Below are 27,460 nucleotides of genomic sequence, written 5' to 3'. Positions count from 1 at the left end.
ATTGTAGAAATAAACAGGTCTATGTACTTATAAAAAAAATAAGAGACCTTACTTTTGGGATTACCCTCGTAATATTGTAGACTCAGTGTGATGGATTGGTGGATGATGGCCATAGAGGGAAGTCGTCAAGCCTGAAAATGGTAATGAGATAAAGGATGGATGCTTACTGCAGGAACTAGCAGTTGACCCTCAGCTTAAACCTACGTAACTTATTGTACATTAATAGGGGGAGACAAATTGTTGTTTCATTATACTGTAGATATGTCACTGAGACATTGCATCTTTAAAATATCTAGGTGTATGCATGAGATATAATTTGTCATTGGCTCATTGACCAGGTAAGTCAGTGTTTACATAAATTTTGAGTAAAACACAGAAAACTGCTCACCCCCTCTCTACCCCCCCTCTCTACCCCCCCTCTCTACCCCCCCTCTCTACCCCCCCTCTCTACCCCCCCTCTCTACCCCCCCTCTCTACCCCCCCTCTCTACCCCCCCTCTCTACCCCCCCTCTCTACCCCCCCTCTCTACCCCCCCTCTCTACGCCCCCTCTCTACCCCCCTCTCTACCCCCCCTCTCTACCCCCCTCTCTACCCCCCTCTCTACCCCCCTCTCTACCCCCCTCTCTACCCCCCTCTCTACCCCCCTCTCTACCCCCCTCTCTACCCCCCTCTCTACCCCCCTCTCTACCCCCCTCTCTACCCCCCCTCTCTACCCCCCTCTCTACCCCCCTCTCTACCCCCCTCTCTACCCCCCTCTCTACCCCCCTCTCTACCCCCCTCTCTACCCCCCTCTCTACCCCCCTCTCTACCCCCCCTCTCTACCCCCCCTCTCTACCCCCACTCTCTACCCCCACTCTCTACCCCCACTCTCTACCCCCACTCTCTACCCCCCCATTCTCTACCCCCCCATTCTCTACCCCCCCATTCTCTACCCCCCCATTCTCTACCCCCCCATTCTCTACCCCCCCATTCTCTACCCCCCCATTCTCTACCCCCCCATTCTCTACCCCCCCATTCTCTACCCCCCCCATTCTCTACCCCCCCCATTCTCTACCCCCCCCCATTCTCTACCCCCCCCATTCTCTACCCCCCCCATTCTCTACCCCCCCCCATTCTCTACCCCCCCCATTCTCTACCCCCCCCATTCTCTACCCCCCCCATTCTCTACCCCCCCCATTCTCTACCCCCCCATTCTCTACCCCCCCCCATTCTCTACCCCCCCCCCATTCTCTACCCCCCCCATTCTCTACCCCCCCCATTCTCTACCCCCCCCCCATTCTCTAGCCCCCCCATTCTCTACCCCCCCCCATTCTCTAGCCCCCCCCCTTCTCTAGCCCCCCCCTTCTCTAGCCCCCCCCCCCATTCTCTTGCTCGTGCACCAGTTTCATGAGATATCAAATAAATAAATAAATAAACAAATAACTAAATTGATTTAAAGCACAGTATTCATAATTGACATTTCCAGGGGCAGGTGTGGACTGACCACAATTTGCTGGTTATGAAATATAGATTAAAACTGAAGAAACTGCGAAAAGGTACGAACTTAAGTAGTTGGGGCCTGGATAAACTGAAAGAACCAGAGGTTGTAGAGTGTTTCGGAGAGAGCATTAGGACGAGAGCAGTGGAAAGAAATACAGTAGAAAAAGAACAGGTAGCTTTGAGAGATGAAATCATGAAGGCAGCAGAGGGTCAAGTACGCAAAAAGATGAGGGCTAGTAGAAATCCGTGGGTAACAGGAGAGATATTGAAATTACTTGATGAAAGGAGAAAATATAAAAATGCAGCAAATAAAGCAGGTAAAATGGAATACAAATGTCTCAAAAATGAGATTGACAGGGGAAGTGCAAAATGACTAAGCAGAAATGGCTAGACCACAAATGTAAGGATGTAGAAGTATATACCACTACGGGGTAAGATAGATACTGCTTACAGAAAAATTGCAGGTCTTTTGAGAAAAGAGAGCCACCTGTACGAGTATCAATACCTCGGACGGAAAACCAGTCCTAAGCAAAGAAGGGAAAGCAGAAATGTGGAAGCAGTACATTGAGGGTCTGTACAAGAGTGATGTACTTGAAGGCAGTATTATGGAAATGGAATAGGATGATGATGATGATGATGATGGTGATGATGATGGTGATGATGATGGTGATGATGGTGATGATGATGATGATGATGATGATGATGATGATGATTAAATAGGAGATATGATATTACATGAAGAATTTGACAGGGCACTGAAAGATCTAAGTCGAAACAGGACCCCGGGAATAGACAACATTCAATTAGAACTACTGATAGCCTTGGGAAAACCAAACATGACAAAACTTTTCCGTCTGGTGTCCAAGACATATGCGACTGGCGAAATACCCTCAGATATCAAGAAGAATATAATAATTCCAATCTCAGAGAAAGCAGGCATCAGCAGGTGTGAAAATTATTGAACTATCAGTTCAATAAGTCATGACTGTGAAATACTAAAACGAATTCCTTACAGACGAGTGGAAAAACTAGAAGAAGCTGACCTTGGGGAAGATCAGTTTGGATTCTGTAGAAATGTAGGAACATGCAGGTCAATACAGACCCAACAGTTTATCTTAGAAGATAGAGTAAGGAAATATAAACCTACTTTTCTAGCATTTGTAGGCTTGGATAAAGCTCTTGACAATGTTGACTGGAATACTTCTTAAAATTCTGAAGCTATGCTGTCATAGTAGGAGGAGAGGTTAGACTCCTACGTGGCGCGTCCCAGGTGGCGGATAGGGAAGTCGTCACCGGTTTACCGGCGGACTTGAGTGAAATAAAATAGCTCTTGCGGACCAAACACACCCTCTGCGGTTAACAACCGTAGTTGTAAATCGGAGCTTGCTTGAACTAAGGTTGACAACCTTCAAAAGTCAAAAGTGGAAAGGTCTTTTAGGAAAAAAAATTCCACCGTCCTGCTCAAAAACGCAGGAAAAGGCTACATCGGATTGCAACCATCAAAATGCACACTAAAACACAAAAAGATAAAACACGAGCAGATAAATTATATAGCAACACACAACATAAACACACTACTTCAGACCGGAAAACTGAAAGAGCTCACAGATGAACTAAATAAACAAAAAATATTAACAACAGGGATCCAAGAAATTAGAAACACCACAGAGGACCCATTCGAATCGCAAGGATACGGAATTTATAATTGGAAGCCAGGACCGAGGGCAATGAAACAATGTCCCCAGTTTGGAACAGGGTTTTTAGTAAACATAAAAATAATAGATTCAGTAACGTATTCCCAAGCAGTATCACCAAGAATTGCGACTCTAAGCTTTAAAACAATGAATAAAACCTATACAATAATAAATGCTCATGCCCCAACAAATGAAAGAAAAATTGCCTAACAAAAACAAAGGAAGAAGTAGATAAATTTTGGGACTTCTGGAACAAACTGTGAACAGAGAAAATAAAAAGAATGTAAAAATCTTATTGGGAGATTTCATTGTTCAGTTGGGAAAAGAAAGGAAATATAAAGATATAATTGGAAAATGGAGTCGACATAAATTTACGAACAAAACAGGTCGAAGACTTGTAGAACTCTGCAGAGAACACAACCTTATATCTAAAACAACATACTTTAAGAGGAAACCAAGTGAACTTAAAACATGGAAACATCCAGACTGGAGGAAGGGGGAGTGGCAGCTAGACCATGTCTGTATGGACAACAATTTTCGTGAGGAGATCTACAGTGTTAAAGTACTCGGAGGAGTAGACACAGGCTCAGACCAGTATCTAATTAAAATTAAATCAAATTCACTCCGTTAAAGAAGAGGACTGGAAAAACTAATAAAATAAAAAGGTGGTTTGACCCACATCAGCTAATTAAAAATAATAAATACCGACAAATAACACAAACCATCAAATTAACAGATGATCTAGGACAGCTAATGCCTAATCTTAAAAAAGCAGCAGAGAATCTAGCTCCCTTGAACCCAAGAAGGAAACATGCATGGTGGACATCAGAATGTGACAAAGTCCATGACGATAGACACCAAGCATGGTTAAAGTTTCGAACACATAAAATTGAAGAAAATGCCATAAACCTAAAAAAAAAGAAAGAAAAAAATTCACACACAATATTAGAAGAATCAAGAGAGAATTCCATAAAGATATTATAAACTCCATAGAAGGTAAATATCATAAAACGAACTCCAGGAACTACTATAAAATCTTTGGGAAACAGCTACAACAGTATGAAGCCCCTACACTAATACTGAAAGATGAAGATGGAAGAATGACACACAGTAACAAGGAAAATGCAGAAATCGTGGCTAAAGCATTTAACAAACTTCTGAATTGCGAGGAACCCAAAGAAACCTTACAAATAAACATAAATACCCCAATAAAAACCAAACCTAACAAACTAGACCCTCCAACTTTCCAAGAAGTAGAAAAAATTCTTAAAGAACATAAAAATTATAAGGCATGTGGAGATCATCAGGTTTTTGTTGAAATGTGGAAATATGCAAGTGACAGTCAAGACTTCCTTACACATGACTCTAACAAAAAAATTGGGTAACAGAACGATTCCCTGAACATTGGACCACAGCTATCATCCACCCACTACACAAAAAGGGAGATAAGAGCAACCCAGACAACTACAGAGGAATCTCTCTCCTAAATTGCACATACAACATTCTATCCAAGATCCTATGTGAATGAATCAAGGAGCAATTAGAACAGGAGTTAGGGGAATATCAGGGATTTCAGACCACGGAGAAGCTGTGCAGAGCAGATAATTAGTTTAAAATTGATTATGGCATACTACAAGAAATGGAACAAACCTCTAGTAATAACATTTGTAGATTTTAAGAAGGCATATGACTGTCTCTACAGACCTTCGGTATTAAAAATTTTAAGAAATCTAGGACTCCATCCAAAACTAATTAAAATATTTCAACTCACTCTAACCAACACCAAATCAAAAGTGAAGGTTAGAGGAGAAATTTCGGAACCATTCCTCATGAAAACAGGCTTAAGACAAGGTGACTGCCTATCACTATTACTGTTCAACTGTGCACTGGAATACATAATGAGAGAAAGGTAAAAGGGCAATCCAAACATGATAAGAATTGGATGTGCAAAAGATGGCATTAGCTTAAACTGCTTGGGATTCGCTGATGATCTTGCTCTCCTAGCCAACACTGTTCAAGAAGCCAGGCAATAAGTGAAATCACTACAAGAAATAGCAGAGAAAGTAGGCCTTAGAATATCATTGGAAAAAAACGGAGATTATGCTAACTGATCCACCACTTGCAAACAAAATTACAACAGGAGAACAGGAAATTAAAATTGCTGATAAATTTAAATATTTAGCTGAAATAATATCGTACAATCTAAATGAGAAGCCATCATGGCAGAATAGAATAAAAAAACTGAACTACGCAAATTACATTACCAAAACTACATACAACAAAAAAGCTTATGTATAGACGCAAAATTAAAACCCTATAAAACAGTTAGACAACCAGAAATAACATATGCAGCTGAAACTGTCTTCAAAACAACTAATACAGCAGAAATTGACAGAATACTAAAAATAGAAAGAATAATAATTAGGACATGTATAAATAAACAGTATAAAATAAATGGACATTGGAGAATAGCATCAAATGAAACAGTATATAAGAAAATAGAACCAGTCATGAGCACGATCTTTGGACATCTGATGAGAACTCGAGGAAACAGAATTATTAAAAAAATAATACAAAAATTGTGGAATAGCAACAGCGACATTAAATGGATCACAGAAATTAAGGAAGATATGAAAGAACTCCAAATTACGGTAGATGACCTAAAAAAACAAGACAGAGAAAACCAGAATACTGCAAGACCCACAAACCAGTCTACAAATAAAAAACAATAAAAGGAGTACAGGAAGAGTGATTTCAGATGAAGAAAGAAAGAAAATATCTGAAAGAATGAAGAAATATTGTGCAGACGGAAGAGCAAAACACCTTTCATATAAGAATAGACTCTAATAATCATATTATCTAATTATCATATTAAGTTATTGTTGATCCAAATTGTATCCCTGTCTAACAACTTGTTTACAATTAAATAGTGGTCCAATGAAGGCAATAATAATAATAATTATAATAATAATAATAATAATAATAATAATTCTGAAAGTGGCAGGGGTGAAGTACAGGGAGCGAAAGGCTGTTTAGAATTTGTACAGAAACCAGATTGCAGTTATGAGTCGAGGGGCATGAAAGGGAAGTAGTGGCTGAGAAGGGTGTGAGAAATGGTTGTAGCCTAACTCCAGTGTTGTTCAGTCTGTATACTGAGTAAGCAGTAAAAGAGCATAAGTAAAATTTGGAGTAGGAGTGAAAATCCATGGAAAAGAAATTAAAAAAAAAACTTTGAGGTTTGCCGATGACATTGTAATTATGTCAGACAGCAAAGGATCTGGAAGAGCAATTGAATGGAATGGACAGTGTCTTGAAAGGATGATATGAGATAAACATCAACAAAAGCAAAAAGAGGATAAAGAAATGTAGTCAAATTCAATCAGGTTATGCTGAGGGAATTAGATTAGGAAATGAGACACTTAAAGAAGTAATGAGTTTTGCTATTTGGGGGGCAAAATAACTGATGATGGTCGAAGTAGAGGGGATATTAAATGTAGACTGGCAATGGCCAGTAAAGCATATCTGAAGAAGAGAAATTTGTTGACATCGAGTATAGATTTAAGTGTCAGGAAGTCGGTTCAGAAAGTATTTGTACGGAGTGTAGCCATGTATGAAAGTGAAATTTGGACGATAAATAGTTAAGACAAAAAGAGAATAGACGCTTTTGAAATATAGTGCTACAGGAGAATGCTGTAGATTATATGGATAAATCATGCAACTAAAGAGGAGGTACTTAATAGAATTGTGAAGAAGAGAAATTTGTGGCACAACTTGACTAGAAGAAGGGATCTGTTGGTAGGACACATTCTGAGGCGTCAATGAATCACCAATTTAGTATTGGAGGGAAATGCGGAGGGTAAAAATCGTAGATGGAGACCAAGAGATGAATACACTAAGCAGATTGAGGGATGTAGGTTGCAGTAGTTATTGGGAGACGGTGAAGAGGATTGCGCAGGATAAAGTAGCATGGAGAGTGCACCAAACAGCAAGACCGATGACGACAACAACAGTATTAGTGCTGGACAGGTTACTGAATATTATCAGAAGTCTGAGAATTAAAAATGTATGTTATAATAAAAAATCATAGGTGTGGAAGGTTAATGAGCATTCATTGTGCTTCTCATTCTGATGAACTGTGTGTAACATTCGGAACAGTTCTTTCGCAGACTAACATTCCTTATAATTACATATCCGAGATTGACACATACTTCTTGGCAAGCTTCAGGACATTTTTATATTTCTCAAATTTAGCTAACAGTGGCACTTCATGAAAAGTTTTTCCTCACTAATAGTTAATGTAGTTGAGAGTTTCTGCATGACTGAATTGTGATAGATAAGTTGTGATAATAGGGAACTACATGCTTGCATACAGTGAAGTATACTGAGCCTGTATTTGAAATAGTAAACTTCTAATTACCAGCACACTTAATGTTAAATGAAACAGCTTTGTTAGGTAGAACAAGAAGTCTAACAACAGATCTTGTGTAACGTCAACAGCTGTGAAAGTGATTGATGTATTTCATAAGCAAATAATCTGACCAATGTTTCATGCGATCACAAGGAAAGAGCTGAACGTGACTGGTTGTTGACCCAGATGTCAGATGTTGACAAGCCCATCCATTGTTCCCATGTATTATTCTGAATAGGTTCCATGAACAAGTCTCATTCTTGCACCAAACGATAAACAATTTTCAAACTACGCAGTGGTAGTTCAATCTTACTTTTGATCAAAATTTGACATACTTGATTATTACAACAATTCCTTCAATTTAAGATGACTTTTCTCATAATACTAGATATCAGAAAGTTAGATCCATGATAGAGTTTCATTGGATTTTTTGCAGAAGAGTTGCTCAACTGATTCCGTTTCAACTCTTAGATACAGAGTTGAAAGAGGAACTTTTCAAGATGCAGTAAAGATGACTATCTGTGGTCATGGATTAATATCCTGTTCCCTCTTTCTTTAAAGTTATAGTAGCTTCTGTATGTAACCCTTGTCTAAAGATGCCTTGCAACATGTTTATGATGATTTCATTTCTCTGAAATTCTTGGGTGGCCCTTCCTTCTAGATCAATTGGACGTGTGAATAGTGTACCACGAACAACATAAAAATTTTGTTGCGTAACATAGTGCTCTGTAACACCTCATCACCATAATATCCATACCAACTAGAAAAAAAATTAACTTTGAAGTTAATAAATCAAGAGAATTCCATCAGCACTTACTTTTTTAATGGAAATCCCTTGGAAAATTCTAATCACTTAATCAGTTTTTAATTTGTCCCAACCCATTCTGATATTCCTCACTTCTGTGGTGACGGACATCCATGTAAGATCAAAAGGAACTCATTTTTTTTTAGTGAAAAAAAAGTTTGTCTTGTTCTAGATTCCAGGACAACAATCAGATTTTCAAAATGGAATGAGATGCAACAAAATGGAAAATACACTAGTGCTTCTTCACAGTTTCATTGGCCTGAAGACATTGGTTTGTTCGTACATAACATGAAAAATGTACAGGGACTTTAGCATTGTGAGCCTAGATTAACTTCTAAGGCCAGCACTTCAGAAGAATGTAGATTTCATGAAGATGGGATCGAATAGGATAACAACAAAAACAAGAAAATTGTTATATTACTGTGATATTGCATAATATAAATAACAAATTTTGCAAAATGAATTTTATTTCTAGGAACTATTATGCATAAAATATTAGAGGCCTGCTACAACATATATTTCAAGAATTGTAAATTACTGCCCATCTCTTTCTCTGTCCGGCCCACCTTCCTTCCCATATCTCTTTCTCTGTCCGGCCCACCTTCCTTCCCATATCTCTCTCTCTCTCTCTCTCTCTCTCTCTCTCTCTCTCTCTCTCTCTCTCTCTCTCTCTCTCTCTCTCTCTCTCCCCCTCTCTTTCTTTCTGGATTCTCAACTTGCCCTCTATTCAGAGTTAGAATACATACAAACGATGGAAAGTCCAGGTAGGAAAGATAATTTCAGCTTACCATAAAGTCGATATGTTAAGTTGCTGACTGTCACAATAAGACACCTACACATAAGCTTCAGTTTCGTCCTTTGTTAGAAAAAGAGAGAGGCACACACCAATCATGCACACGACTGCTGGCTCCAGTGCCTTGGGCCAGAGTTCATTGCGATAGGTTGATTGAAGGTGGCATATTGTTAGTAAAATATATCTCTAACCTAGAAGTTAGTCACAGACAGACAGTGACTTTGTGAAGAACTTGTGTTGTTTCATTCTTTTTATCAGAAGGATTTCAGCATGGTCTTAATAGAAATTCGTATCTGAGCTCGAGCAGTGCTTCATGATGAATATATAACTCAGAAACGTCATCAAACTGTAAACTACTTTGTCAGTTAGGCAGTTTTTGGTCTCATTAAGAAAACACTTTTCCATCTTCCAGACCTTTACACACTTTTTACACAGTAAATGACATCCAGAATTGTTAACATTTTCAAAGCTGCATGAATATATTCAATTTTCTCTCACGTACTTATCAGAAATTTATTGCTGCTATGACAAGTTTCAAGTCAAGAACTCTTTGTTCAGTATAATGCAATACATTCATGAGCTTGTATGACAACAATGCTTCACACACATTTAGTAAAGGAAACAGGTAACATAAATTTTATTGGTTACAACTTAACAAACAGTATTTAAATGTGCTGAAAAGAATAAAGTCTAATTTTTACACCTTAACTAGGAGGACGCCAGAATGATGTTTTTGATGGACGCAATTGTATAAATGTTTTATTACATGTTCACAAAAGTGGTGCATTTGATATTTTTGATAACTTAAGATTCTACATAATAAGTTCCCCAGGATCCAAGCTCTTGTTACAGTTCTGAAGAAAGTTGCCATTTTGAAACTGGCACTTGTACCTATACCGAGTTAGGGGTGTAGTTGAAACTTCGCAGAAATTCATGCAAATCCCTTGGGTACATTCTGTACAAATTTCAAAGAAGCTGAATATGGTAGAGTTGGGACTTCTACATCACTCAGCATGGAATGAACCATTTACCTGATGCGGACTAATTTGATTGTTTTATGCATCAATAATATTTTATTCGTTGTAGCATTAACGTTTCTACTGTATTTGTTTTCTTTATGACACTTGAACTGCAGTTTTTGCTTGTTGCCTGTAGTCATTCTCACTGTGATGATGCAGTTTTCTTGCATCCAATTGCGACAAAGTTCTATTTCTGTCCTTGAAAGTATTTTAAATCCCTGACCAGGTTGTTCGGTGTACATACTGCCTGTTTAGTTAACTTTGTGCAATTGCATGTTCAATCGAATTGAAGGTCCCTTTATTTGAGTCCACATGATCTCGTCCCTGTGTAGCTTGACTTGTGCCACCAAAACTTATATTGTGAATGCTCAGCAAATCTCTGATGTGACCAGGCAACATAATAGATTAACTGGATTACAGTTAAGTTTATTTGTGGCTGATTGTGGAAATTATAAAGCTAGCATTAAATGTGATCATAGCAAGTTGTTTAGTGAATTTCTGTTTCATTTGTTGCGAGTTGTTGTTGCTGATGGTGGTAGTAAGTGATAAGTGAAAAATTCTGCATAAGTAAGTGAGACACAATTTGCAGGTTATACGCTTCCTTCAAGTGGAAAGTACATGCATGCGCATAGCGCAACTGTTGCTTGGAATTGTTAACAATGCCATTGCTCGTGGATAGGACTTCAGGTCACTTACACCTATCATTTCAGCCTTCACATGTTCCTTAGTCTACATGATGATATCTAAAGTGAGCCTTCCTTCACTTCTGGCCACTATGTTCTAAAATGCCCATTGTCTCGTGCCACCTACAATTAGTAGTATTACTTACACAATGAAAAATTCAAGAAGCTCTCTTCTAGAAACTTGAGACATCGTTTTATGGCAAATACATATAGTACACATTCAGAGCTCATGCCACCATCCATACTGAGAAAATAAATAACACCACTGAAGTGGTATCCAGTGACTATAGTCGCCAACAGAAAACTTGGAAAAGTGTTAGGCATTTCAGTGGAAAGTGCTTACAATATTTTGAAGGATTCAGATTGCTGTCTCTTGTTCCAAAACAGAGTTTAACTGCTATTTGTAACTTGTTGGAAACAGTACATTGCGAATGAGGGAGATGATTATTTGGAGACGGTCATTATCAATGATTTCGAATTATAGTAAATTACATGTACTTTCAATTCCCTACTGCCAGAATGAGGAGACATTCAGGGGTGTAGAACATGTCATAGACATGAATGCAAGTGTTCTTTCCCTAGACCCTAAGGGAAACTGTCTCTACGGATGTGGAATAAGTAAAAAAAATCTTGGAACATATTATCTTTTCAGACAAAATAAGAAATTTGTCACAAAATGTGTAAATATACAATACACTCAAATGTCTACATTAAATTTAGGCTGCCTTGCATCATCTAACAGGGAAATAGTTCACAATATTTACTTTCATTGGTCACTTTACTGCCCTGAAGATGTGTGGAAGTAATATTTTACGTAAGACATTATTTAATAATAATAATAATAATAATAATAATAATAATAATAATAATAATAATAATAATAATAATAATAATAATAATAATAATAATAATATCTCAATCAGTTCCTTTTACTAAGAAATTGAAGAAGTATGAGGAGCAGGCCACTGATAAATCCGTTAGGCTGTTCTTAATTGAACCTCTATTAGGAGCTAAACATTTCATGGCTGCTGGCAAGCTACCATGGGTTTTTACTATGGTTGTGATAGACAGCATGATGTGTTGAAAAGGGAATATCTTGACATATGTTGATAAAAATCTATAAATATCTAAACAAGGTATTTGTGGTCATATTTTTTTGACATTGTTGCCAGATGTGCACACAGTCTTTAGCACTTTGACAATGATTACATAATATTACGGATGAGTATTTCACTAACTTGTAAAAGCCATAGATCTATTAAAAAAATGGAGGAAGCTCATTTATCATCCTTGACAAATATGACCTAGTGTGCTCACATCTGTCAAGACTTTTATATAGGTCTCCACATAGTGCTGATGTAATTCTAAGTGGCTCTAGTTACAAATGATCAAGAAAGACTTTGGAAAAAACGTTGGTTAGACTTCAGAGTAATGAAGAAGGGGGTGTTTGCAGGACATCTTCTTACAGCGAGTGACTAAGTGCTATAGATATGTATCTTTTAATGGCAGTGATATACATCCTCATTTTGCCTTGTAAAAGCAACTGATGGTGGACCAGTAATAGCAATAAGAAAGAGAATTACATAGTAATATGTAAGGTGGATAATAATTTCGAATGTCACTTGTGCATCCATGTTTCGTTAGCATAATGGCTAGTATGTCAATATGATAATCGTAAAGACTTAGTTTGACCCTGTTTTGGAATTCTTATTTTCAGGGTTCCATACCTCACTTGGTAAAAATGGTAGCCTCACAAGATCACTTTCTTGTCTGCCTGCTAGTCTATTAAGCTCCTTTTTTTCTCTGGAATGGTTAGTGTTTTCAAATTGAAATTTGGCAAACACTAAGGTCTGTGGTCCCCCAGCAGTGTAAACAAACTAGGCTATTAAGTAATTGTAGTCAAAAGATAGTCATTTGTCACATATTTTGATACTCGCATACTCACTTACCGAAATCTATAGATGAACTATTTGTGTGCATAGTATGCATAACTAGGTTAGTACCTTCTGCTTTGTTCACTGTTGTCCACAGATTGCAACACCTTCTAAACTTTTAGCGCTAATTAAGGCCTTAGAAGCACAGTTTTTCGGATTGTACGTCTGACCAAAATATGATTCTTTTAGCTCAAGTCCATGGGTTTTGTTAGTCATTTCCATAGAAACTTTCATCCCCTAATGCATATTTCTTTATATCTAATGAAATACCAAATTTCATGGATTTACTGTCAAATTTTTTAAAAAATATATCCAAATATTTTCTTAAAAATTTTCATCCCGTTTCACCCTCTTACGGGTAGAATTTCCAAAAACAGTGAAACATGTATTTGTTTGTTTCCAACAAAGCTCTAGATTGAGCTTTGAAAATACTTTCATAATTAATTTCATAAAAGTTTTCATTCCCTGTTTGTCACTTAGGGGATTGAATTTCCATAAACACTGAAACAAATGTATTTTTTAAAATTTCTAACAGATGTCAGATTCCAGTTTTCATAGATGTAACTGTAAAAATGCTTTAGTAGTTCTTTAATAATGATTTATTTTCAAAAAACATGCACTCAATATTTTACTCGCTCTTGAATTTCCAAAGATGCTGAAACACATATTTCTTTATTTCTAACTAAGTACTCAGATACCAATTTTCATGGTTCTGGCTTCAAAATTGCCTTAATAGTGACTTTTTCATAAAGCCTTTTGTCCCCTGTTTCACCCTCTTAGGGATGGAATATTGAAAAATCCGTTCTTTAACGACACCTACAGTATAAGCTTAACACGCTCTGCAAATTTCCAAATCTTTTGTGGCTGGACAATGGTGAGTGAGTGACTGATTTGAGACATTGTGTTTTATGTATAGAGATTAATTTTGTACAAAACCTTCAGAACAAGAATCCAACTCGCACTTGGCCTGTGTGTGTGTGTGTGTGTGTGTGTGTGTGTGTGTGTGTGTGTGTGTGTGTGTGTGTGGTTTTTTTTTTCCTCCATCTCTGTAATTGTATTGTATACTCAAAAAGTGTGATTTTTGTTGGTGTTACAGGCTGCTTGAAACTTGATGTTTCAACATCCCAGTTAACTTAGTGTCTAGAACAGCAACTGTGTACTTGATCTTAAATTTTACTGATTTGTCATAGTACCAGTAGCTAAAAATTATTCTTAGTCACCTATTGCAAGACAGAAGAAATTTACTTATTTGTTTCATAATTTGTGGCATTTATTGGGATATGAGTGTATTAAGTAAAATAGTTAAAGTACTCTTTTTGTTTAGTTATGGTAGTAATAAATTAAAGTTAATGACAAGGAACTCAGTCATTCATTCATGGAAGTAACGTAATTACACAGTAAGTGCTTGCTGTTTTACAAAGGGAAATAAAAGTGGACATTCTACATTTGTTTCTTTTGAACTTCTTTCTTGTAAGAGAGAACTGTGATATGCTCCCTACATGCAGGTAGACCATCACAAAAATTGAATTTATTACTCATTTGCTATCATCATTCTTAGCTTGGAATGTATCTTCCTTACTGTAGTGGTGTGTATGTAGGAAGGTGGCAGTGCAACGTGCTGTTGCCCTTCTGGTAACTGGCCGTGAAGGGATGAGAACTGTAATAGGCCACTGTTTCCGCATCTGACTCACTAGTAGGGTTTACATGCTCGGTAAAATGTCACTGCCACTTGTAATATATCTTGTATCTGCTTTGTGCACCATAATGACCAATGAAGTGGCTAAGTAAGCTCACAATACCTAAACTAACATGAAAATCAATGCTAAATGGTTTACGCACACCCCCAAGTGTGTACTATTGGCAGGTGCAGAAGAATGACTCTTTTGGCTGGAGCAGCACATGGTGCAAAAGTGCTAGCTACTATGCATTGCCTCACCACCCACCTTCTTTCGTGCACACCACTGTAGTACATTAGTGAACCACACAACAGGAGAAAACTGATACTATAATTTACTTATTAATACTGGTTGCGAGGGTATAACCAAGAGGCCTTTAATGTAACTGTTCATATTTCCTAACTTGAGTTATCATGGTGTACTGTTAATAACATTATTTGGAGTGACAAATGATTCACCCACTGGAACATTACATCTTCTTTGATATTTTGTCCAGACTAATATCATATCAGGAAAGTGGAAATGTTTTAAGATTTAATCACAGTTTGAACTGGTAACATTACTGCTGAGAATACTAAAAAAAGTTATTATTTATGAATAAATAAAATAATGTAGCACTATTTTTTCAAGATTTTCTTAAAAATGTCAGTTTTATCATTTTGTTAACTCTTTACTTATTCTCATGTGCCCCACTCGGGGGGGGGGGGTTGGATCTAGTTGTGAGCTGTGTGGTAGTTAATACATATTGGTAAAGAAGATGAGAGCCACCAAATGAGAGTTTGGTTTTTTGAATGAAAGCAACAGAATACTTTGCCTCACCAATGAATACATGATGAATGTAGTAATCAACAGTACTCAGTTACCAGAGCATTTTTCTATTTCACTATAGTGGCTAAAAGCAACACAACAATTATAACTTTCAGCTGGGCCCAATCTTATCACCATTTATATATAGCCTGTAACTGGCTGCCAGTAACTTTTATCTGAAATAGTTTCAAATACTGGTACATGAAAAGAATAACGAAGTGTGGATGAAAATTCAGAACTTGAAAGGCTGCAAATGAATTTGTTACTGAAACTACAAATAAATCTCTTAGAAATAATTAAAATAATTGTATTGGTCTGCATATAACTGCAGTATTTATTTTGTAAAATTTTTTGTTCGTTGGTTTTCCATAGGTACCTGATAGAACACGGTGGGAATGTTGCAGCTGTCAACAATGATGCTGAACTTCCAGTTGACATCGCTGAATCAGATGAAATGGAGGAAATGCTTCAACAGAATATTGAAGCTAAAGGTATGTAACAGTTGACTCTTAAATTTTTAATATTTTAATAGCTGCAATAAAATGAAAGTAAACAACCTATAGTGTAAATTGGTGCAGACAGTGTAGTGAGGAGGGATTGCTGTAACTATTGCTTTGCATATATTTTAAATACAGAGGATGGAAGGCATCAGAACCTCTAGATCTAGACCACAAACTCACTAAATTAATACCTGCATCATTATTAGAGGTCATATTAGGATCATAATATTAATATGTGAACATGCTTCCTTTCTTTTCTATTAATAAAGGCAATGAATGTTATATGTAGGTTTAAAAGTAAACATTTGCCAACTTTTAATATTTTGAGTATCATCACATTCCTTATTTTAATTGGTAAATTTTACATTCTAGCAGTAAAAACTTTAAAAAGTTTTTTTCATAAATGCCCAGATTTTGGGCATTTAAAACTGCTTTGGGCAAATTCCCGGGCAAAAGCCCATTTATAAATGTCCTGCCCACTGGGCAATTGCCCAGCCCACATCACTATCCCTTGATAACAGTTTGCTTGAAGTGAAAAGCCAAAGGAGTGGAAAAACAGCCATAAATGTCTGGAGGATTTGGATTATACAGACAATGTAGTTTTATGAATTCAAGAGAGGTAAGTTAAGGTGTCGGAAATTTTCCCACCACTCTTGCTCTCATAGTGCCGCAAGAAGAAAGGCTGCACTCTGCCGGCAGTCAAGCCAATATCTTGGTCACAGGTTTGCACCACACACTCTACCCAATTAATCACGGTGCCACAATCGGTAATGAAAATTCTGACAGTTCATATTGTCACACTTTCAGCACACAGCACATTAAATGTTGTGTGTGCCATAGTGAAACATCATTTCTGTATGTATCATCAGTCATGAACCATCAGTTGTTAGTATGATCATCTTGAGGTTGAAGCTCTATTGTCTATGTTTGCTTTATCAATACATATGTTTTTGAGTGGGGTCTGCCTTTAGCAAAACAGTTTCGTTTTTTGTCCCAAAAATATCCGGCAGGTGGGAGCAATTTCACGCACTTTCAATCGGCGATCCTCTGTTACCATTTCGTGTGCTTTCGCAACGATTTCTGAAATAGTGACACATGTTGGCCGACCAGTGCGCAGATCATCATCATCATCATCATCATCATCATCATCATCATCATCATCATCATCATCATCTAAGCTCTCCCGACCAAATTTAAATTCATTTGTCCACTTGGCAACAGTTGAATATGGAGGAGGAGAGTCCCCAGTGTATTCTGAAAATTGGCATGAATGCCTCTTGCTTTCATGCCTTTCTTTACGAAGTACTTAATCACTTTTTGAACATTGATTTTCTCACATGTTCCTCATGTGCAGGAAAAACAAATTGAGATTCGTGTGACAGAATCGACCCATAGTAATAGTGTTTAGCTTGTGCCACGCCACCATTCCCAACTAAAATGAAATTTAATAAAGACTGCTTAAGTAATTTTGAGTGGCTAATGTTCAATGATACAACAAAGCCTGCATCTTCCAAATTTTTTGAACTGGTACAAGCTAGTAATGTTGACAAGAAGTGAAAGGGTTTTCTGCACCTCTAAAAGAATTCATTTTTTTCTGCATACTCAGAATAAAGTGCACCATTAAAAATGAACAGTCAAATGTTTTCCATCTTAGAAATTTGTTTAATGTGAAGTACTACATAGTTAGTCATGAGAAGTTATTTAAAGACTTTTTACACATTCTTTGTTTGACATGAAAATTATATGTGACTGTTAGCACTGTATGGCCAATGAAAAACAGCACAGAGTATTCATTCATTTTATGGTAGATACACAGAAGCAGGATCTCGTACACAATTACAAAATTGTAAATACATCAGCCTTCTAATTGATGGTGCCACTGCAACTAATCATGCAGATGTGTAGGTTGGATACATGGATGCAGATGATGACCACATTGAGGAGGCAATATTAAGTGTAATAGATTTACCGGATTACACTTCCTCTGGTTATTTCACAGCTTTGACAGATTATTGAGAGGGGGCTGTAGGCCCAAATGAATACAGAGAAAAATATTACATTATAGGTGTAGGCATTGGTGACACTGCAGATGTGGTTGGGCACAAATCAGGATAAGCTATGCAAATGAAACTCTCTTCAAATACTGATAAGCATTCACTGTCTTGCACACCCTTTGCAGTTAGCTGTGATAGATGACTGTCGGGAATATGAACATCTCAAAACATTTGAGTCGGTTGTTAGAAATTTTCTCAAATTCTGTTATGGATCAACGAAAAGACTTCGGATGTTAAGAGAAACAGTAAAAGTTCTAGAAGGAGAAATTCATATTCACACTGTCAGTTGATTGACCGGTAAAGTATGTGTCATTCATGCTCTCCTTCAATCATGGAAAGCTGTTGTGACCCACTCTGAACAGCTAGCCCATAAAAATGATGACAATGCTGCTAAAGCTAAGGTTTTTCTGAAAAATATAAGGCAATTTAAATTTTTTAGGCTTCTCTACTTCCTCGTGGACTTTTACGAGAAATTGAATCCATTAAGTGTGGCACTACAAAATAAGACACACCTTATTTCATCCCAGGAAATGAAAATTGAACACTGCATCCCTGTTTAGGACGACATACACTTTGTTGTTGGACCAAGTGAACAAAGGTTTTTGGAGCAAGTAACCATTTTAGGAAAAATAATTATGTTCACCTGACAAACTTTCAAACTGTGGAGTATGAGTACCAGTTTGTAAGAGAAAACTTTAAAAAAAATGCAAAGGCATACGTCATGTAAGTTTGCAGTCTGTCTTGTCAAATGTTATTACCTCCCTGCATGTTTGCCACATTAGGCTGGCCTCATGATGACAAAATTCCTCAGTTTGGAGATGAAGGTATGTAAGAATTAGATACTTCAAAAGACTTACATTGAAAATTTTTCTACAAGATTTCCCAATCAGCTTCAGTTTCTCATGGTTTGTGCTGTTCTACCAGCGAGAACAGCTTCATGTGAAAGAGGTTCCAGATGCAACTGCAGACTAAAAACTGCCTACATGACTTGGCTGAACACACACACACACACACACACACACACACACACACACACACACACACACACGAGTTTTTGTGTATGGCATGTTTAAATGGACCTTCTTTGTCTAAGTTTGACCGAAGTACTGCCACTGATAAGCAGTACTTCTCTGCAGAAAGACAACTCTACACATTAAGTGCTAGACCTTTAGAGTACGGTGCTGAAGTTTGTGTTTGTAATGCTTATGATGAACCTTAGTAGTCAATTAAACAATTTTACATGTTATGTACCAAGATACAGTGTGAACAGCCTGTCTGTCAAACTCACTCCATAGAAGGAGACAGAGTGGGTATTTTTTCATATTCAGATAAAGGGGGTTGTGGCGATCAAAGTGGCTTCAAAGTTGAAATTTCACACCCTGATCTAAACTGTAAATTGGGATTTGCTGTGACCTGTGTATGGACATTGTGACAATTCATTTGACCATTTACGTGGAACATCACCTCATCAGTAAACATGAGTCAGGAGTAAAGACACCATTCTCCGTTGCTCCCTGGAAATGTTCACAAATCCACATCTGATGGTGTCGTCACTTGATAAACATTGCAGCAGGTGTATGTGATATTTCCAAACTTCTGTAAAGTTTGGAAGGTGAGAGACGAGGTACTGGCAAAAGTAAAGCTGTGAGGACAGGGCGTGAGTCGTGCTTGGGTAGCTCAGTTGGTTGAGCACTTGCCTGCGAATGGCTAAGGTCCCGAGTTCGCGTCTCGGTCTGGCACACAGTTTTAATCTGCCAGGAAGATTCATATTTCTGATGTTTGTGCAGAATCTTCCACACAGTTGGTAGTGGAATGACCAGTTTGCTACTTGCACGACATGTAGATTTCTTTGGGCTATAGAGGGAACGCCTCTTTGGCATTCTCCATTGTTTCACAGGGTGTATACGACCTGGGAGATCCAGGAAAAACCCGGGAATTTTTTCATCCGGGAGAAAACCAGGAAAACCAGAGACTTTTTTAGAATTCCGGGAATTTTTCATTGTTCTAGTTTTCAGTTAAATTTTTGTGATTTGGACTGGTAAGAACCAATATTCTAACGAAGGATATTACTGTATCCCGCTACTGCAGAATAACACTGAGCAACAAAACATGAACAGGAGAAAAAAAAGAAAGAAAATAAAACTCAAGTTGCAAAGGAAATGTGCCATATACAACAACAAAACAGTGATCATACAAGTGTCTGCCAACAGCAAAGTGTATCAGAAGCTTTAAGAAGACTATGCCATTGCCTCCGATGAGTGTGGCGTGACAACTGTTAAAATTAGATTCGTTTGCGCTGTTGCGAGCGGGCTCTTGCGAGTGCGCAGTTGAGTCGCGAATGAGTAGTACCTTCTCCCGCTTCTCGTTACAGATATGTGGCTGAGCGCCACTACTTAATATTGCCCCGGTTCTGAAATCAGTAAATCTGGGGCTGATGCACAGAGCAGTCTGAGTTGTGGTGGGGAGGTGGGTCGTCTCCACTTGGCCTGTTTACATTTAGTCATTTTGTTGTTTCCTCTTCATTTATTGCTCTCACGTTAAATGATAACAAAACTGGTTTTTGTGGCTGGGAGCTATCAAATGAATTAAAATACGTTCGTGTAATTACGGAAGGCTAAAATATGTTATCAGTTTTGGATTTAATTTCCACCTTTCTGAGAGTCAAACATTAATCGCCTGACAGAACAATGAAGTTATTTTGGCCGGTTTGCTAAAGAGATTTGGCTTTTATTAATCTTTTCTGTTGAAGCAGTCAACTTATTTGAAACGAAGTGTTTAATTTCACACTATTGGCTAGTTTAAACTGTTCTCTGCATTTCAAGTGCACTTATGGCATTATGCCAATAAAGAACCAAACATGAGATAATACAGTACTGTTACTCCAAGAAAATTTGTATATGAATGTGCATTTTAAGCCGAATTATGCGTTTTTCTATGGTTCACGAAATTCTGACGCTCTTGAAGTATCCTCTGATGTCTTGTTTCAAAATGGTTCAAATGGCTCTGAGCACTATGGGACTTAACGTCTGAGGTCATCAGTCCCCTATAAGTCAGAACTACTTAAACCTAACTAACCTAAAGATATCACAAACATCCATGCCCGAGGCAGGATTCGAACCTGCGACCATAGCAGCAGCAGCAGCGCCGTTCCAGACTGTAGCGGCTAGAACCGCTCGGCCACCCCACCGGTGATGTCTTGTTTCTTTTATGACATAATGTAAGATCTTTTAATGTTTTACACATACGAATATATATGTCATCATAGCTGCGCAAGCCTGGTGGCGCTTGTTATCTGGCGCACTCTTGCAACTGCTGAAACAAACCTATTTCTAACAGGTCGCGGGAAAATATTGCGAATGGTGTTTTGAAAAGCGTTACATTCAAAGGAGATTTCCTTTCACCTAAGATGAGCTATGTGCGAGAATGTACGATGAATTTCTTAAATCACAAAGCGTTTGACTCTCATTTAAAAATCAACTCTTTGAGGACAACCATTTAGAAGAATTTTGAGCCCAGAAGATAAAACATTTACGTTGTTGTATAAAATTTTACTGACACATTTGTGTGATGTATCTTAAAGTGTAACAAGTGCAAAACATATCAAAATTATATGTGGAAGCTTAGCTTCTCTTCCATCTTATTAATCTTCAAGACTAATATTATAGGTATTATATGTATATTAATTTAAACCATTAACTTTTCTTATTTGTGTGTTTGTGCTGCTTTGAGTGATCTTGCTATTGGGTGACTACATCACGTGTCCTATGCTGTCATCAGCTATTGATATCACTTGACATGAGCCACGACTGGTTTAAAAAAGCACATCGCAACTTCGATTTCAATGCTTTGGAAAGTGACATGTAGTATTTGGTGGAATTCGAATTTATACCTTCGTAATACGAAAATATGCAGTGTACATGTTTCTGCACATCAAAGATCTTTCAAAACGTGTTCCCCCCCCCCCTTGAGTTAAGTTTTCTAAAGTGCCGGGAAATTCTACTCCGGTATATAAAACCATTAACATTCAAAGGATTGATGAGTTTTACAGTGCCGACTAGGAGTATACTGTCACTTAACACGGAAAAGGGTATTTTCACCCGGGAGAAAGTGTTTTTTTTTTTTATCTGGGAAATCCGGGAGAAATCTGGGAATTCTTTTTCCTTGTCCACATATACACCCTGGTTTCAGCTGCAACATCCAGTTGCACAGAGCTTTTTCCCTTTACAGAGAGAACATGTATCCTTGAACTGTCAACACCACTGCTGAATGCTTTGGTGGGTTGGTGGCTGTATGTTGTACAGTCTTCAGAACACAAACTGCATGGTAATGATGGAATCAGTCTTCTAATATTGCAGCAAACAAAATACATACTTTCTGTTGATTAGTCACAATTTTGCAAACTATCACCCTGCCGCCTGATGAATCACCATGAAATCTGCAGTGACATAAACATAACATTAAAGTATGCTCTTTTTATTGATTATCAACACAAATTAGTGGACATTATATATTTGAAACTATGATGTCAAAATCAGGTGAATCACTTGAAATCACCCTGCAAGTAGTGTTGGTAGAGGGGAGATGGAAAGAAATAGCAGGGGACATTTTCAGGAGATGTGTTTTGTGTGGAAGGAGAGGTGAGCTGTTGAGCAAAAAGTAGACCAACAGCTCTATGTTTCATAACATGAAAACATTAAAACTGTTTCACAACAGTTTTAATATGATGGTAAACTCCAGACAGGAAAATAATTTACGGACACATCTGGTTGTTTCATGTATTACATTGTACATTCATGATCTAGAGCAATTTAATTAATTCAGGAATTTTATTTTCTTGGAAACAAAGCCCTTAGAGATTGTGTACAGAAAATAAATAAAAATATGCACCACAAACAGAAGTAATAAATGTTAAAGAAGTTGTAGTGCTACCTTGTTTTCTTCCGTTAATTACAGATAAACATACGATGCACTTTGGAGTGTTGTTGTTGTTGTTGTTGTTGTTGTTGTTGTTGTTGTTGTTGTTGTGGTCTTCAGTCCTGAGACTGGTTTGACGCAGCTCTCCATGCTACTCTATCCTGTGCAAGCTTCTTCATCTCCCAGTACCTACTGCAACCTACATCCTTTTGAATCTGCTTGGTGTATCCATCTCTTGGTCTCCCTCTACGATTTTTACCCTCCACACTGCCCTCCAATACTAAATTGGTGATCCCTTGATGCCTCAGAAAATGCCCTACCAACCGATCCCTTCTTCTAGTCACGTTGTGCCACAAACTCCTCTTCTCCCCAATTATATTCAATACTTCATTAGTTATTTGATCTACCCATCTAATCTTCAGCATTCTTCTGTAGCACCACATTTCGAAAGCTTCTATTCTCTTCTTGTCTAAACTATTTATCATCCACATTTCACTTCCATACATGGCTACACTCCATCCATACAAATACTTTCAGAAACGACTTCCTGACACTTAAATCTATACTAGATGTTAACAAATTTCTCTTCTTTGGAAATGCTTTCCATGCCATTGCCAGTCTGCATTTTATATACTCTCTACTTCGACCATCATCAGTTATTTTGCTCCTCAAATAGCAAAACTCATTTACTACTTTAAGCGCCTCATTTCCTAATCTAATTGCTGTAGCATCACCTGATTTAATTAGATTACGTTCCATTATTCTCATTTTGCTTTTGTTGATGTTCATCTTATATCCTCCTTTCAAGACACTGTTCATTCTGTTCAACTGCTCTTCCAAGTCCTTTGCTGTCTCTGACAGAATTACAATGTCATCGGCGAACCTCAAAGTTTTAAGTTCTTCTCCTTGGATTTTAATACCTACTCCGAATTTTTCTTTAGTTTCCTTTATTGCTTGCTCAATATGCAGATTGAATAACATTGGGGAGAGGCTACAACCCTGTCTCACTCCCTTCCCAACCACTGCTTCCCTTTCATGCCCCTTGACTCTTATGACTGCCATCTGGTTTCTGTACAAATTGTAAATAGCCTTTCGCTCCCTGTATTTTACCCCTGCCACCTTCAGAATTTGAAAGAGTGTCATTGTCAAATGCTTTCTCTAAGCCTACAAATGCTAGAAACGTAGGTTTGCCTTTCTGTAATCTTTCTTGTAAGATAAGTCGTAAGGTCAGTATTGCCTCAAGTGTTCCAACATTTCTACGGAATCCAAACTGATCTTCCCCGAGGTGGGCTTCTACTAGTTTTTCTATTCGTCTGTAAAGAATTCGTGTTAGTATTTTGCAGCCATGGCTTATTAAACTGATAGTTCGGTAATTTTTACATCTGTCAACACTTGCATTCTTTGGGATTGGAATTATTATATTCTTCTTGAAGTCTGTGGGTCTTTCGCCTGTCTCGTACATCTTGTTCACTAGATGGTAGAGTTTTGTTAGGCCTGGCTCTCCCAAGGCTGTCAGTAGTTCTAAGGGAATGTTGTCTACTCCTGGGCCTTGTTTCGACTTGGCACTGGAAGACCTCTGTCAAACTCTTCATGTGGTATCCTATTTCATCTTCATCTGCGTTATCTTCTATAATATTGTCCTCAAGAACATCGCCCTTGTATAGACCCTCTATATACTCCTTTCCTCTCTTCGCTTAGAACTGAGTTTCCATCTGAGCTCTTGATATTCATGCAAGTGGTTCTCTTTTCTCCAGAGGTCTCTCTAATTTTCCTGTAGGCAGTATCTGTCTTAAACCTAGTGATATGTGCCTCTACAACCTTACATTTGTCCTCTAGCCATCCCTGCATAGCCATATTGCACTTCCTGTCAATCTCATTTTTTGAAGCTTTTCTATTCTTTTTTGCCTGCTTCATTTACTGCATTTTTATATTTTGTTCTTTCATCAATTAAATTCAATATCTCTTCTGTTACCGAAGGATTTTTACCTACTTAATCCACTGCTGCCTTCACTACTTCATCCCTCAAAGCTATCCATTCTTCTTCTACTGTACTTTTTCCCCCCCCCCCATTCTTGTCAATTGTTTCCTTATGCTCTCCCTGAAACTCTGTTCAACCTCTGGTTCTTTCATTTTGTCCAGGTCCCATCTCTGTAAATTCCCACCTTTTTGCAGTTTCTTCAGTTTTAGTCTACAGTTCATAACCAATAGATTGTGGCGAGAGTCCACATCTGCCCCTGGAAATGTTTTACAATTTAAAACCTGGTTCCTGAATCTCTGTCTTACCATTACATAATCTATCTGATACCAGCTAGTATCTCCAGGCTTCTTCCATGCATACAACTTTCTTTCATGGTTCTTGAACCAAGTGTTAGCTTTGATTGAGTTATGCTCTGTGCAAAATTCTACCAGGCGGCTTTCTCTTTCGTTTCTTCCCCCATTCCATATTAACCTACTACATTTCCTTCTCTCCCTTTTCATACTATCAAATTCCAGTCACCCATGAGTATTAAATTTTTGCCTCCCTTCACTATCTGAATAATTTCTTTTATCTCATCATACATTTCATCAATATCTTCATCTTCAGAGCTAGTTGGCATATAAACTTGTACTACTGTGGTAGGCGTTGGCTTCATGTCTATCGTGGCCACAATAATGCGTTCACTATGCTGTTTTGTAGTAGCTAACCTGCATTCCTATTTTCCTATTCATTATTAAACCTACTCCTGCATTGCCCCTATTTGATTTTGTATTTATAACCCTGTAGTCACCTGACCAGAAGACTTGTTCCTCCTGCCACCGAACTTACTAATTCCCACTATATCTAACTTTAACCTATCAATTTCCCTTTTTAAATTTTCTAACCTACCTGCCTAATTAAGGGATCTGACATTCCAAGCTCTGATCCATAGAACGCCAGTTTTCTTTCTCCTGATAACAACGTCCTCCTGAGTAGTCACCGCTCGGAAATCCGAATGGGGGACTATTTTACCTCTGGAATATTTTACCCAAGAGGACATCATCATTTAACCATACAGGAAAGCTGCTTGCCCTTGGGAAAAATTACGGCTGTAGTTTCCCCTTGCTTTCAGCCGTTCGCAGTACCAGCACAGCAAGGCTGTTTTGGTTAGTGTAACAAGTCCAGATAAGTCAATCATCTAGACTGTTGTCCCTGCAACTACCGAAAAGGCTGCTGCCCCTCTTCAGGAACCACACGTTTGTCTGGCATCTCAGCAGATACCCCTTCGTTGCGGTTGCACCTACAGTACGGCTATCTGTATCGCTGAGGCACGCAAGTCTCACCCACCAACTTTAAATATCTTCAACGTTTAACAAACAAAGTACTACGTGAAGGTGCTACAAAATATCTTATCTTCTTGCTGACTAAACTTGCTTACACATGGCAAACCATGTTTTCATACTATAAGACAAACTGAAGGAATATATTCCCAACATACCATGAAATTGATATGTGAAATATGTGGCTGTGTCTCAAATTAGGTCCATAGATTTCTGTATGTTGTGATTCAGTTATGTACTTGCATTTTTCCTCAATACACTATCTGATCACAAAAGTATCTGGACACCTGCAAAACTGACCGCTACATGTCACGAGAGGCTGACCTGCCAGTATAAAATGAGGTGGGAAGTCTTTGTTGTCAGGAGAGTCGGTTGGTCAGGAGAGCTCACTGACTTATAACGTGGACTACTCACCTGATATCAACTCTTCTAAAGCTGCTCAAGTTGACTGTATGTGATGTGACCGTGATGTGGAAACACAAAGGTCAAACTACACCTAAACCAAGATCAGGCAGACTTCATGTGTTGATGGACAGGGATCATTGAGCATTGTGGAGCATTGTCAGATAAAATCACATGAAAACAGCAGGCGGAATCAGTCCTCATTTCCAAAGTGTTACCAGTAGTCCAGTTGGCCCAATGACTGTGTGTAGGAATTTGTAAAGAATGGTTTATTATGACCGAACAGCTTCTCATAAGCCACACATTCCTGTAATCAGTGTTATGCTACACTTGAGGTGGAGTAAAAAGTGACACCACTGGACAGTGGATGACAGGGAACAAGTGGTGTTGAGTGATGAGTTGTGCTATACTCTGTGGCAATCTGAGGGAAGGATTTGTTTTTGATGAATGCCTGGAGAACATTACCTGCTGTCAGGTGCAGTATCAGCAGTACGGACAAAGTGTTTTTATGGTACCAGAGTGTTTTTGATGGTTAGGGTGTGGTCCCATTATTGTATTTAAGAAAACACAAAATGCGGAAGAATATGAACACATTTTGCAGCATTGTGTACTGCATAAAGTAGAGGAAAAGTCAAAGTGAGAACTTTGTTTTGCATCAGCGTGACAATGCATAGAGTCATAAAGCGGTATCTGTGGGGCAGTAACATTTCTGAGGAGGACTGGCCTACCCAGAGTCCTGACCTGAACTCAGTTCAACACCTATGGGACGAGTTAGAAAGCTGACTTCACTCAAGTCCCCCAGCGTCCTTTGTCTGCACCTCGTGGTGCCTCTGGATCTAGGCATCCCGGGTTCGTTTCCCGGCCAGGTTGGGGATTTTCCCTGCCCGGGGACTGGGTGTTTGTGTGGTCCTCATCATTTCATTATCATCATCATTCGTGATCATGGCTAGATTGTACTGTGTAAAAGTTAGACTGTGCTGATGACCGCCCCACAA

General features: G+C 38.2%; 1 protein-coding gene across 24 annotated transcripts in view; it reads left to right on the top strand.

Moving 5' to 3' along the window:
- LOC126268007 (protein phosphatase 1 regulatory subunit 12C) overlaps positions 1–27,460 on the top strand; it is a 319,893-nt gene that overhangs the window by 81,986 nt on the left and 210,447 nt on the right. For all 24 annotated transcript variants that reach the window (XM_049973411.1, XM_049973403.1, XM_049973415.1 and 21 more), the window contains exon 3: positions 15,671–15,789. In XM_049973411.1, the coding sequence (XP_049829368.1) occupies positions 15,671–15,789 (119 nt within the window). The remainder of the gene's footprint in view (positions 1–15,670; positions 15,790–27,460) is intronic.

This window comes from Schistocerca gregaria, chromosome 4 (assembly GCF_023897955.1).
Source record: "Schistocerca gregaria isolate iqSchGreg1 chromosome 4, iqSchGreg1.2, whole genome shotgun sequence".
NCBI classification, from domain to species: domain Eukaryota; kingdom Metazoa; phylum Arthropoda; class Insecta; order Orthoptera; family Acrididae; genus Schistocerca; species Schistocerca gregaria.
The sequence above is the reverse complement of the archived record's forward strand: the minus strand, read 5'-3'. Positions and strand labels throughout refer to the sequence as shown.